The sequence below is a fragment of the Rhinatrema bivittatum genome, chromosome 6 (assembly GCF_901001135.1).
Source record: "Rhinatrema bivittatum chromosome 6, aRhiBiv1.1, whole genome shotgun sequence".
Lineage (NCBI taxonomy): Eukaryota > Metazoa > Chordata > Amphibia > Gymnophiona > Rhinatrematidae > Rhinatrema > Rhinatrema bivittatum.
In genome coordinates this window covers 149,332,251-149,346,920 of record NC_042620.1, presented here as the reverse complement: position 1 = coordinate 149,346,920, position 14,670 = coordinate 149,332,251, and the positions used below count along the sequence as shown (strand labels likewise).

Below are 14,670 nucleotides of genomic sequence, written 5' to 3'. Positions count from 1 at the left end.
GAGGGGACAAAACATTTTACCAAAATAACAGTCTGACCAAGATAACGGCACGTCTCAGTACTCGGGGGGGGGGGGGGGGGGGGGGTGTCATTATTTAATCCTTGCAGTCTCAAACATTGTGACCTCCAGAATAGAGGGGTACATTTTGAAACTTTGCACTTTGCTTTGTAATTGGTGTTGATTCATAAATGTACATGTTATGCTTTTAAATGTTATGTTGGTGAGTTTAGTGAGGTTTGTATGGATGAATGTATGATTGCAGCAGTTTTTAATTACATACAGGCCTATCCTGTAAAGTGCGGCTGCGTTTACCCTGCTCCTAAGCCGCTTTTTACTCACGTTCCGGCCGCGTTAGCCCTTCCTGCGATCCCGAATCCCCTTTAACCTACTCCTACCGCGTCCTAAATTCCCCGGGCAACCCCTTCCGCCCGCGGCATGTATATTGCATGCAAACGAGGCGAATTAGCTCGATATTGCATGCAAACGAGCGAATTAGCTATTCCCTAGCATCCCGTAACCCGCGCCCCGACTATCGCTAGTTTTCCCTGCCGTTTTGTCGCGCGTTTAACCTGCAAACTTACCGCCTACCCTGACCCCTGCGGTAGAGGCAGGGGTAAGGGTAGATGGCAAGCTTTCCCCCAGCCCCCGCTCACCTGCCCCGGTCGCGATCATGGGTGCCGGTCTCTGTGGCAGCCCCAGTCCTCTCCCCTGCTCCCGAAGCCAAAAAAAAAAAAAAAAGGCGAAAAAAACGTTGCAGCCCCCCTCCGATGTCCGGACTGGGGCTGCCACGGAGACTGCAACGGCAAAGTGACTTTTCGTTTTTTTTTTGCTTCGCCGCTGTCAGTGTCCCCCCTCCTCTCGGAGCAGGGCGCGAAAAGCAGCCTTGCTCCGGGAGGAGGGGGGACACTGACAGCGGCGAAGCAACGGCGAAGACAGCGGCGAAGCAACGGCGAAGCGACTTTTCGGTTTTTTTTTGCTTCGCCGCTGTCAGTGTCCCCCCTCCTCTCGGAGCAGGGCGCGAAAAGCAGCCTTGCTCCGGGAGGAGGGGGGACACTGACAGCGGCGAAGCAACGGCGAAGACAGCGGCGAAGCGACTTTTCGGTTTTTTTTTTGCTTCGCCGCTGTCAGTGTCCCCCCTCCTCTCGGAGCAGGGCGCGAAAAGCAGCCTTGCTCCGGGAGGAGGGGGAGACACTGACAGCGGCAAAGCAACGGCGAAGACTGACGTCAATTGGCCGCTCAAGACGTGACGTCACGACGTCACGTCTTGAGCGGCCAATTGTACGCTTCCCCCGTGTAGGCGGCCATCTTTGTCTTCGTCGGGAGGAGCTACGATCGCATGTGTTCCTGATGATGGCTTCAGAAAAGTAAGTGGCAGGCGTCCAAAAGCGACTTACTTTTGGGATCTTGACAGATCCCAAAAGTAAGTCGCTTTTGGAAAAAAAAAAAATTGTCGCTTTTGAGAAAAAAAAACCAAAATTGCTTTTGGTTTTTTTTTGCTTCGCCGCTGTCTTCGCCGTTGCTTCGCCGCTGTCAGTGTCTCCCCCTCCTCCCGGAGCAAGGCTGCTTTTCGCGCCCTGCTCCGAGAGGAGGGGGGACACTGACAGCGGCGAAGCAAAAAAAAAACCAAAAGCAAGAAGTAAGTCGCTTCGCCGCTTCACTCTTCCCTCCTCCCGGAGCAGGGCGCGAAAAGCAGCCTTGCTCCGGGAGGAGGGAAGAGTGAAGCGGCGAAGCGACTTACTTTTTGCTTTTGGTTTTTTTCGCTTCCTGGTATCTGTCATTTCAAATGACATTTGAAATGACAGATACCAGCGTGGCGTGAAGCCTTAGGCCCGCGCACCCAGGATACTGTATAGGCGCTCTATCCAGTAAAATGGGTTGCGCGGGACTAAGGCATTACGGACGCGGTTTACATTTACATATAATTAGTGTTCAGGATCGAGCGGTAGGTGAGCTGCACTGTGCGGGTGGTAACCACGGGTGCCGTAGGCACTAACGCAGCTCTTCCTACCGCTCGGTACTGGATAGGCCTGACAGTTCTAGTGATTACAGTAATGAAGTGCAACCCAGGGAAGCTATGCCTACATAACTCTCTGAGAACTCAACCAACAGCAAGAAAGAGGGCACCCTGATTTTGTGAAGGCTTGCGCCTTTTGACACAACAGACCCATCAGCTTGAAATAAGGTGGATAAATCAAGGTTATATAAAATATATTGTATTGAGCATGCAAATTAAAAATCTAAGGCAGAGAAAATGTATTTGCCAGCACAGTTAGCTGCCGCTGACAATCATCTTAGAAGATTGCTCCAGTTAGTGCATAGTTTGGCTCGCATAAGTCCACAAATCTCTCAGGTTAGGGATGAGGTTCACCGTTCTTTAAAAACAAAATTTTAGCTATCCAGTCCAGGTCAGATTTTTTTCCCCTCCTTGTCCAGTTAACTTAACAGTGGTGAATAAGGAAGTTCCTGATGCTGTGTGATCCTTTGCCAGAAGGTGATCAAGGGTTTGGTTCTCTGCAACTGCCAGATTTTAGGTTAGCATCCCCAGTGGAAACTAAGAAAACGCTTCAGGGGATAAAGACTTCTTGCTCTTTAGATCTTCTTTCTTCACAGTTTGTAAATGAATTAAGAGGTGAGCTGACCCATGGCTGTCCATTTTTTGTTTACTCTATGCTTTCCCAAAGACATCGTCCTTCAGTCCTCAAGGAGACTGCAGTTAACAGTGATTCTGTAAAACAAGGGTCTGACCCAAAAGTACTGCAACTTTATTGCCCAATTTCCAATCTTCTTTGTTTTGGCCAGACTAATGGAAAACGTTATTTATTCCCAGTTGCTGAACTTTCTTGATGAAGCTCAAGTATTACGTTCCTTGCAGTCAGGATTTAGAAAGATGCGAGGTACTGAATCGGTGTTGGTGGCTCTAGTCAATAGGATTCGAAAGCATGAGGATCAAGGGGGTGAGTCCCTTCTTGTGTTACTGAATCTTTCTGCTGCCTTTTGTAATGTCAATCCCTGGTTTTTTTCTGATGATTACAAGAAATTGAGATTTCTGGCAGGGTTTTACTTTGGTTTCAATTTTTTCTGACCATTAGATTCCAATTTGTTTGCTGGGCAAGTGGATGTTCTCATTCCTAAGAAACTTCTCTGCAGTGTCCTGAGAAAATCAGTCCTTTCTCCCAAGCTTTTTAAATATTGATATTATTCTTTCTTTTGCTGTTGAATGTAATCTGTTTGTAGATGACATTCAGCTTTGAGCAAAGGAGGGAGTCTAACCAAGCAGCCGCGTTTGGATGTAGTAGCTGACGAGATCTGAAGTTGTGTCTCAATACATTAAAGTCAGAGTTACTTTACAGATAAGCTGCTGGGACAGACCTCTTAAGGTTGCCTTCAGTTTATGAGGTATCCCTACAACCTAAACCTGTAGTTTGAAGTTTGGGGGAAGTATTTAGATGTGGACTTTACAACGGAGACTCAGATTGCCACTGTAATAAAATCTTCTTTTGTCTGTTTATGTCAAATCACGCAGCTACAAACTTTCTTTGAGAAAAAAAGATTTGTCTTATATTATTCATGTTCTGGTAAGTCGTTGTTGAGATTATTGTAATGCTCTGCTCCATGACCTGCTGCTGGCTTATTTTAAGTGACTGCAGCTCTTGCAGTATTCATGCCGTACTCAGTCAGTCCCTTCCTATTTGGCTAATCTACTGCAGGATTACCATCCGGGTAAGAATCTGGGACTAGCACAGCAGGCATTCTTAGTCACTTGCTATTTAGCTTTGGCCAAGCTGTCAGTAACGAGGCAGTGGGCCTTTAGATGTGCCATGCTTGTATTGTGGAATTCTCTCCCTGTGGCATTGTGCTTGGAAAACAGTTATTCGTCCTTCAGAAACATCTTCAATCTTGGCTTTATTGCCAAGCTCTTGGTTTGGAGTTCTCTCTCTGGTATTCATTTGTTTGCTGTGTTTAGTCTAGGAACTGAGCTTACTTTAGACATTTGATGGGGATTAGGGTGGGATCTCATGTTGGTGGTAGGGGGTGGGTTTTTTTTTTTTTGCTCTGTTTGAGCTGTTGAGGGTAAAGTGGTTTTAGAGCTGGGGTGGGGTTTGAATTTCTTAGATTTATGTATTTTATTTGTACTGCTTGATTGTGTAAGACACTTTAGGCTGTTTGGAATTGTGGAATATTAAGTAAAATAAATAAAATGAATAAAAGCCTCAGGCATGCAAGTAAGAATCTCTCATTCTGTCTATCCCAAAGTTACCAACAAGCTCAACGTCATAGGGTCAAGGTTCAACTAGTCCTGATTTAACCCCATTGAAACTCAGGGCCTATGAAGTCCTACCTTAGAAAAACTGAAACTGCCATGGGGCAAAACCAAGACTGGCTCAGGAGGTCCCTCATGACATGGAGCTTTTTGGTAACCCTATCCCAGTGGTATTCACTTCCAGTCTTCAAAGGCCACAAATGGGGCAAGGTATCAGGATATTCCTAATGAATATGAATATGCTTGAAATAGATTTGCATACAATGGAGGCAGTGTGCATGCAAATAAAACTCAAGCATGCTCCTCAGAAATATCCTGAAACCCTGACCCATTTGAAAGCAAATACCACTGCCCTATCCCCCACCCCAGCTGATATGTGGGACTTACCGTCCTTTGGCATCTTTACAATTGACAATACTGGCATCCATGGCCCCTAAGAGCATTGCCGCACAATTTTCATGGTCATTAATTCTGAAACAGAAAACACACAGACACGCACAAAACAAATCAAATACTTGAAATGACATCTCATTTTCTCAACCTGTCCCTTTTATCCAACAGGTGCTAATGACTTGGCCTCAGCACCTGGCACCTTGATCCTGATTTTGAGATTCAAACGATAATATTGTCTTGCTCAAACAAGTTCAGTACGTTCTGAACAAGATGTTCCCCTCTGACTAATGGTCCTTTCCTTCCTGTTACATAATATGGCCATAAAGTCAAGGAAACTGGTGGTCAGTCAGGCTTCTTCAGACCACAAGCAATGTCAAACAATGCAGAAGCTAAAACACATGGCAAGAAGCAGAATGTCTTTAAATATGTATAGTATATTGGATCTAGGCTTTAAATAAAAATGATATGTGAGTACCTAAAATGGTGCACCTGTCAGAGAACCCTAAAATAGGGTAAATAACACCACTAATGTTTTAAATGATTTGAAAGATGCGTAATGCTGCAAGCTTTATTACACAATGACAAAGAATATCAAAACTATTCTAAAGATAAAATTGGCACAAAAATGCACGCATATATTGATCAGTTGTCCTAGTCAATTATTCCTCATTCATACCACTTATAACTCTCTTTAGTGTTATGCATTCAAAGCATGTATAAATGCCAATATAAAACATTGCCAAAATATATAGAGTGCTTGTAATGAAACAATAAAACACTTGCAATAGATTTGAACTTCAGGAAATATACTTTGTGACTTGCAAGGGAGTCACATGAAAGACACTTTCATTAAAAAGGGGATACAGTTGAACCACAGTCCACAAGAAAGGATACTGTGTAATTGTTTCACAGGAGTGTTGTGTAGAGTCCCATGCATATCTCTGTCACTTCACATAGGTTCCACTACTATTTCTGTGTCATTATTGACTCTGTCCCAATGATTTTTCTGTATCCTGTGGTGTCTCCGTTACACTTCTGCTATGTCCTGTATTCTCTCTGTCCCGACAAAGGCCTCTGTTTCTTCAGGGGAAATTATGGTTCATAACTATTCTTGTGTTGATACCATGGATTGTACATAAGAACATAAGAACATGCAATACTGGGTCAGACCAAGGGTCCATCAAGCCCAGCATCCTGTTTCCAACAGTGGCCAAACCAAGTCGCAAGTACCTGGCAAGTACCCAAAAACTAAGTCTATTCCATGTTACCATTGCTAGTAATAGCAGTGGCTATTTTCTAAGTCAACTTAATTAATAGCAGGTAATGGACTTCTCCTCCAAGAACTTATCCAATCCTTTTTTAAACCCAGCTATAGTAACTGCACTAACCACATCCTCTGGCAACAAATTACAGAGTTTAATTGTGCGTTGAGTGAAAAAGAACATTCTCCGATTAGTTTTAAATGTGCCACATGCTAACTTCATGGAGTGCCCCCAGTCTTTCTATTATCTGAAAGAGTAAATAACCGATTCACATCTACCCATTCTAGACCTCTCATGATTTTAAACACCTCTATCATATCCCCCCCTCAGCCGTCTCTTCTCCAAGCTGAAAAGTCCTAACCTCTTTAGTCTTTCCTCATAGGGGAGTTGTTCCATTCCCCTTATCATTTTGGTAGCCCTTCTCTGTACCTTCTCCATCGCAATTATATCTTTTTTGAGATGCGGTGACCAGAACTGTACACAGTATTCAAGGTGCGGTCTCACCATGGAGCAATACAGAGGCATTAAGACCTTTTCTGTTTTATTCACCATTCCCTTTCTAATAATTCCCAATATTCTGTTTGCTTTTTTGACTGCCCGCAGCACACTGAACCGACGATTTCAATGTGTTATCCACTATGACACCTAGATCTCTTTCTTGGGTGGTAGCACCTAATATGGAACCTAACATTGTGTAACGATAGCATGGGTTATTTTTGCCTATATGCGTCACCTTGCACTTATCCACATTAAATTTCATCTGCCATTTCGATGTATTTAGTGAAGAGAACTCAATCTCTTATTGTTGATTCTTTATATGTCGATTTGCCAATTCAGTGTCTCAAGACTTCAACTGCTGATAATTAGCAGGTTGCTAAATACAGCATAATCATATGTGAACTTCCAATGTCTTCTCAGCATGTTGGAAACCTTCCCAAATGCATTTGTACTGCAAGGAGGCAGTGAAGTCTGCTACAAATATAACCCTGGCAAATAGACATGGGAAGGTTTCCAACATGCTGAGAAGACACTGGAAGTTCACATATGATTATGCTGTATTTAGCAAGCTGCTAATTAACAACAGTTGAAGTCTTGAGACTCTGAATAGGCAAGTCGACATATAAAGAATCAACAATAAGAGATCAAATTCTGTTCACTAAAATACAGTCCATGGAATCAAGGCAAGAATAATTATGAACCATAATTTCCCCTGAAAAAGTCTGTATGGCGAAACAGAGGCCTTTGTAGGGACAGAGAGAATACAGGACATAGCAGATGTGTAATGGAGACTCAACAGGATACAGAAAAATCATTGGGACAGAGTCAATACATGACACAGAAATAGTAGTGGAACCTATGTGAAGTGACAGAGATATGCATGGGACTCTACACAACACTCCTGTGAAACAGTTACACAGTATCCTTTCTTGTGGACAGTGGTTCAACTGTATCCCCTTTTTAATAAAAGTGTCTTTCATGTGACTCATTTGCAAGACACAAAGTATATTTCCTGAAGTTCAACTCTATTGCAGTGTTTACTGTTTCATTACAAGCACTCTGTATACATTTTGGCAATGTTTAATGTTGGTATTTATACATGCTATGAATGCATAACACTAAAAAGTGTTTAGAAGTGGTATGAATGAGGAATGATTAACTAGGACAATTGATCAATATATGTGTGTGTTTTTGTGCCAATTTTATCTTTAAAAAAAAAAAATATATATATATATATATATATATATATACATACACTGTGTATGTTTAGGAGCTAGTGTATTATCCTAAAAGGAAAGGAGGAAATTAAAATACAATAGATGCTCTTTAAATTAAACTCATCAACACAGCACTGGAAAGAAAGCAATCTCTATCCCAGGCTAAACAGATGTCATGGACATTATTATTGAGTCTAACAAAACAGTGTATACAATCCCACTAGTCAATAATTTCAGCTGCTCCAATTTACCACTCTTAACTATTTCAAGAGGCTTCTTCTTCTATACCATTTATTCATGGGTGATATCGATAAACTCTCTGACGCCATAATAACTACAATATTTCAGTAATTTATTTAGTAAAAGCTTTATATGCCACATTATCTGATAATCTAAGCGGCTTACAATAATGACATTCATAGGTAAAACATACTTTTGGACAAACTGAACTCCATCATCTCTGCAAACAAGGCTAGAAACAGGCTAGTTTAGGTCCATCGTTGCTACAAAAAGGTCACAGGCTTATCAAACGTGCTAGTATTTCCTCAACTTTAATGAAAAATTCTCTGCTACTCTATGGCCCTTTAAAAACTTCATTGAACAAATGTGTCTTTAACGCCCTTTTAATAGTTTAACACATGTTTTTTTTCAGAGAGTGTCTGGTAAGCTGTTCCACAACACAGGGCTGGCTTCAGCAAACATTCTCCTTCGTGATTCAGCAAGCTTTACTGAACATACTGAGGGAACATCAAGTAGGCACCTCCCTATGAACCTCAAATTCCTTTCAGGCCTGTCGATTTTTAACAGTGAACTGATGCATTGTGGAGCTTCACTGTTCATGGCTTTATAGTTTAATATCAAGATTTTAAATGTTATTCTCCATTCGATCGGTAAATAGTGTAAAAGAGAACAGTATCTGTGTAATGTGTTTGAAACGAATCCTGTACAGACTCGTGCGGCCAAATTCTGAATTACCTGTTAGACTTTCAAGGTAGATGCAGGAAGACCTAGACAAGCTGCACTGCAGTAATCTAAGCCTGTTAGAACGAGAGTCTGGAGAACCATACAAAAGTCATTTTGATTCAGGTATGGCTTGAGCTTACATCTCATACGAAGCTTAAAAAAACGAGCTATGCATGACAGCTCTCACATAAGCCTTAAAGGATAGCCCAGAGTCAAATCTCACATCCAGATTTTACACTTCTCTAATGACTGGTATCATACATCTCTCACATTGCAAACTTGTGGGAAAGGCGTAGAGGACCATCTGCTAATTCTAATTATCTCAGGAGAGAAGATAAAAAAATCCACATTATAACAGGACCAATGACATTTGAGAGTTAATAAAATCACTTAATGTGTACTTTGTTCCATTTTTTTTTTTTTTTATTTACTTTTGTTCAGCAGTTTCTTTCTGCATATTTGGGTTTCCCACTCAACTGGAACCAGCCTCTTTTGGGCAATGTTGCCAGGAGCCTTTGTTTGCAACTACCCAGGGATTATTTCCCCTATTTTATAATTCCTCCCAACTCACTTATCTCAGTTCTCACCTGGAGCCCACGCATTGGGGCTCCTTCTGAGAACTGCAGTCATTGGTCCTAAATATGGCCACTAGGTGTCACTGCTGCATGACACTTGGGACCATAAATGCTGTTTCTGCAGCAATCTTCCAGCCCTAGGCCAAACCAAGCAGAAGACCCAGAGCCAGGAATCAAACCCAGCATCGCCTTATAGCGGCGCACAGGACATACCAAATGAGCCACCAGGCTGGCCTCTTTTTGCAAATGATTTTTGAGTGGTGTTAAAAAATAAATTAATATTTACAATCATGGTATGAAAGATGGTGTCAGAGTAAAAATCTCTAAAATATTTTCATTCTCGTACCCCTAAAATTATACAGCTAAGCTTGAAGTTGAGAAGTGTTATGGTACTTACACAGCACAGTGCAAAGGACTGAAAGGATTACCCTCAAACTTTCGAAACGTTTTCTGTTCCAATAGTACCTCTAAACAGTTCTCATTACCTACAAGAGAACGCAGAGTAGTATATCAAACAAGAAGAAGAAAGATTCATCTACAAAAGTGCATCAGATATCGGTGCTACTTATTGTGGATAGAGACCTGCATCCTTAAGGTGCCACTGTGGGTGAGATTGCCAGGTAGCGAGACAGGGTATCTTATTTGGGTGCATGTAACAAGGATGCCATCTTGGACGAGAGTCACACTTAAAAACCACATAAAAAAATGATGAGAGGGCAGGGAGAAGGTAATAGTGAGATGATGGAAACAGACTCAAAGATATCCATTCTTAGAATGAATGGAGCTACATGTACTCTGAAAGCTTCCTCTGAGAGAAGCAGAGCAGAGCAGAGTCGTCCTATCACAGAAACGGGGACGGTAACTTTTAAAAAGCTGCATGGACATACATGTATGTTCGTATTCCGGTTCGCGCGCTGCAGTCATTTTATAACATACATGCATACATGCGCGCATGGTATAAAATAGGCTGTACATGTGCGCACAATTTTATATAGACGCGCACATTTGCATGCAAATGCCGCCTCTACCGTGCAAGTGGAGGAATTTTAGTAGATACACACACCGACGCAATTACCAGTTTCCCTAGTTCATTCCCAGTTCGCCCAGCTAAAGGAAAGGACTTAACCCCCCCTAATTAAATAGCCTCCCTTTTACCCTGTTAGCCCCAACCCTTAAAACCCCACTGACTAGCCTAGGTTTGTTTAGTTTCATGACTTACATATCATCCATAGCAGAAGTAAAATTACCCAGTAGGGGACCCTGGTGCGCGCTTGTGTGCATAAATACTTACACACTGGTTTCATTCAAAAATCAGGAACATCCATGTCCCGCCCAGACAATGCCCACGCCCCGCCCCTCTCTTAAAAAAAACCTTTTGTACACATACCGGTACGCCTTTTAAAATCCGCACCACGCGTACCGGCTTGACTTCTGCGCATATCTCCTGGTTTTGGCGCATGTAGGGCCTTTAAGGTTTGCCTTATATAGCAAAGAGCTGAGTACTAGGAATTGGGATTAGGAGGAGACAGTGTATGGAAGGCACTTACTGAAATTGGTTTGGAAAACTAATAGGTTATGCTACAGCTGATTAGACTCCTGATCATACCAATATTCACCATCTTAGTACCATTTTTTAATTATTAAAAGTATTATTACAAAGTCAATATAAATCACACAGGTTTTCAGCAGCATATTAACATATTGGCTTCTGGAAGTTAAAATTAACACCACAACCTTTAAGACCCTCCCCTCCCTCCCTCTCCACCTAACACACACACTTTTCCCTCTGATTTTATCTTTTTGCCATTTTCAAAGAAATAGATTTTAAGTGTTTGAAAGCTCCTTCTATGGAACCACACCCCCCATTATAAATACTCAAATCAGTGTGCTGCTATGAGGACCCTCATCTAAACCCATAAACACATTAGATGGATGCATGTACAGCTGAAAGGGGACTGCAGGGAGGAAGGGTGTTAAAAAGCAGGCAGTGTGGCCATTGTAAAAAAAAAAAAAAAAAAAAAAGCATCTCAAAAAATGTCAAAAATACAGGAAATGAAATATATTGGGACTAAAATGAAAGATGCAGGAACAGACTAAAAGAGAAAGCAGTAGAGACAAGAAGCTTGCCCGGGGCAAGTGGATTTTTTCGGTGGAAGAGGTGGTGATGTCTTTGAAGCCAGCAGGAGGAAGACATAGAAAAGGAGGAAGACATAGAAACATAGAAATGACTGCAGAAAAGGGACCGATGGTCCATCCAGTCTGCCCAGCAAGCTTCCCATGGTAGTATCTGCCGCGCCGTGCAGGTTACCCCCATGAATCAGTCAGTTTTGCTTGACGTGCTTTGCTTATGGACTTGGCCGTAGAATCAGCCCTGTATTTTTTTCTTAAAGTCTGAGTCAGACTTTTTTTCTTAAAGTCTGAGTACCCCAGACTGTAAAAAAAAGTCATGGCTCGTGTTGGTTGTCCCTGAATCCAAATTTCTCTTTCCTTTCAGCCCTCATCTCCCTCCTTCGAAGCAGAGAGCAATCCTGGGAATGAGGACCAGGGAGGACAGAGAGAGAGAGAGAGAGAGAGAGAGGGAGAGCAGCAGCAGACAGGATTGAGAGAACTGGAGGTTGGGTGAGAGTGAGGTGAGTGAGAGGGTGGGGAATGGAGAAGAAAGAGAACTGTATCCAGTGAGGGTGGTGAGAGGAGAGGGAAAGAGAGAGTGCTACACGGGGTGAGGTAGGGGTAGGACTGGGCACTCGTTCAGAGAAGAAATGCAATCTCAATATGAATTATCCACAGTCCTCTTTCCCCTCAAAAATATTCTTCGTTGGGGTGGATGGCATAGTAGAAAGGACATGGCGAGCACATTTCCTCCCTGGTAATGCCTGGTGGGAGTTTTTCAAACCCTGCACAGAAACGTAGAAGATGTTGGCAGTAAAGGCCCATCTAAGTTCACCCCAGCTGCTCATTTCCACCTGCCCTCTGTGCTGTCACACAGGTTTTATCTGATCTGTGGTCGACTCCTTCCCTCTGTCACTAAGGTCCCTGATACCGCTTGCTAAAAGAATAAGTAAAACTGCACAGAAATCTTGTTCCTGTGAGCATCTGACAATATCTTATTACACTGATGGTTAATTTAGAATTACAAAAAAAAAAAGTAACCCCCAATGGTAGTAATACAAATAAAGAAAAGTAAAGCTACCCAACAGAGTTTACAAAGAGACTATCAAATTGTTGATCTCTGCCAATAGGTTTTCAGGGCTATGACTCTTATTTCACGTTCAATGCCAATACATTTCAAGGCATAGCTCGTATTTTAATCATATGTCTCATATATATTTTTTTGTTTGGTGTTTTTTTTTCCCCACGTTGTGCTCATGCTAAAACAAACAGTCCAGCCCAATGCAACGTCTCCTGATATAAAAGCATCAGTATGACGGTTACTTTTCTTATCATCCACAAATGGTTGCACTGTCCCAAAAATCCTTTTACACTTCCGACACAGGACCTATATTTGTCACAGCTACTTCAGGGGCGGTTTCATTAGTTAAGACATGCTGAGAAATAGACATGTTTGGAACTTGATGTGGACGCCACTTGAATGAGGTCTCTTTCTCAGCACATCATATAATGAAAACCGCCCCCTGAAGCAGCTGTGACAAAATATAGGTCCTGTGTCGGAAGTATAAAAGGATTTTCGGGACCATGCAACCCATTTGTGGTTGATAAGCAACCTTTTATAGCAGGAGAATTTGCATGGGATTGTGTCATTTGTTTTACCATGAGCACATGTGGGAAATAAAAAATCCACAAAAATATATATGAGACCTAGGATTAAAATACGAGCTATAGCCCTGAAACATATTGGCACTGAGCTCAACAATATGATGTATATTTTTTCTAACTCTGTGACGCAGTTGGGTAGTTTTTCCTTTCATTAGAATTATACTAGCTGAAGCTGAAAACCACTGGTTATAGCACAAACATAAAATGGCATACAGCAAGCAAACTGCAGAAGAACTTACCATTATAAGAAGCCCAGTGCAATGGTGTATAACCTTGGTAGTCTGTGAGGCTGAATTCCCCTTCTGAAAGTGCTAGCTGTAATAACTCACTCAGCCACGTGGCATGACCTCGAGCTGCTGCAAAGTGCAGAGGGGTCCTTCCCCTGCTGTCCTGGCACACAATGGATGCCTCTTGGTCCAACAGCATCTGAACACACTCCTCATATCCTGTCATGATCTGACAGTAACATGGAGAGATAAGAAAAAGAGCAGGCTGGAATTTGCCTAGTTTATAGAGTTGAGACAAGGTCAAGTTCTGGGGCAGAGCTCACTGCACTTAGATGTATACATCCGACTGCCCTTAGGCCATGGTGGACAGCCGGCTGCCTCCACCTTCCCCTCCCCCAACAAGACCATGGGTGGCACCGCCCTCCAACAATGTAAATCAAGTTGCTCACACACGGGCCGATTGCAGTAAAGTGCGCTCAGGCCGAGCACACAATTAGCCCCCATTTGGACCGCGTTTTTGACGTGCTATTTTTACCCCTTATACAGTAAAGGGTAATAGAGCGTGGAAAACACGCGTCCAAGCCCCCTGAAACCAATAGTGCCCACAACATGCAAATGCATGTTGATGAGCCTATTAGTTAGTCCTGCGCGATTCAGAAAGTAAAATGTGCAGCCAAGCCGCACATTTTATTCTCAGAAATTAACTCCTGCCCAAAGACAGGAGTTAATTTCGGCCGGCACCGGGAAAGTGTACAGAAAAGCAGAAAAAACTGCTTTTCTGTACACCCTCCAACTTAATATCATAGCGATATTAAGTCGGAGGCCCCAAAGATAAAAAAAAAAAAAACAAATTCTGCCCGCGGCCCGCGAGTTGGAAAACAGATGCTCAATTTTGCCAGCGTCCGTTTTCCGAACCCGTGGCTGTCAGCGGGTTCGATAACCGATGCCAGTAAAATTAAGTGTCAGCTGTCAAACCCGCTGACAGTCACCGCTTCTGTCAAAAAGGAGGCGCTAGGGACGCGCTAGTGTACCTAACGCCTCTTTTTACCGCGGGCCCTAATTTTGCATACCTGGGCTTCCGAATCGTGCACCCAGGAGAGTGGCCTGGGCGCACATCAGGAGAGCGGGCGCTCACCGGCCTCTCCCGCGAAGTTTTCCTGTATCGGCCCCGTAAACAGTGCGCTTGCTCCACTGGGGGCAGCTATCTGGAGGCCCTTGCCTGCTCTGCTTATTGGTAAATCTACCCTTGCTGTTCGGTGGCAAACAAATGGCCATTTTTTTAACTTTGGACTTGGCAAAAATAAGAGGTTACTTAATATTCATTCTGGTGTGCAGCCAAGCCAGTGAATCACAGACAACCTGGCCTAGCACAGCCAGACAAGGCCACAGAGCTGGCACCTGATGCTGGCTTCCACTATTGGTCATTGGGTTGTGTCTGTATTAACAGCACTGGCAAATGATTCAAGACACCAGAGACAAAAGGGTCTGATTCATCAGGGT

The 14,670-nt window shown here is 42.9% G+C and overlaps 1 protein-coding gene across 4 annotated transcripts in view; it reads right to left on the bottom strand.

Annotated features, from left to right (window-relative positions):
• The window catches only part of ANKRD44 (ankyrin repeat domain 44), a 427,478-nt gene that overhangs the window by 94,200 nt on the left and 318,608 nt on the right, over positions 1-14,670 (bottom strand). For all 4 annotated transcript variants that reach the window (XM_029606056.1, XM_029606057.1, XM_029606058.1 and 1 more), the window contains 3 exons: positions 13,183-13,399; positions 9,567-9,654; positions 4,649-4,732 (listed from right to left, as the gene is read on the bottom strand). In XM_029606056.1, coding sequence (XP_029461916.1) covers positions 4,649-4,732; positions 9,567-9,654; positions 13,183-13,399 — 389 coding nt within the window. The remainder of the gene's footprint in view (positions 1-4,648; positions 4,733-9,566; positions 9,655-13,182; positions 13,400-14,670) is intronic.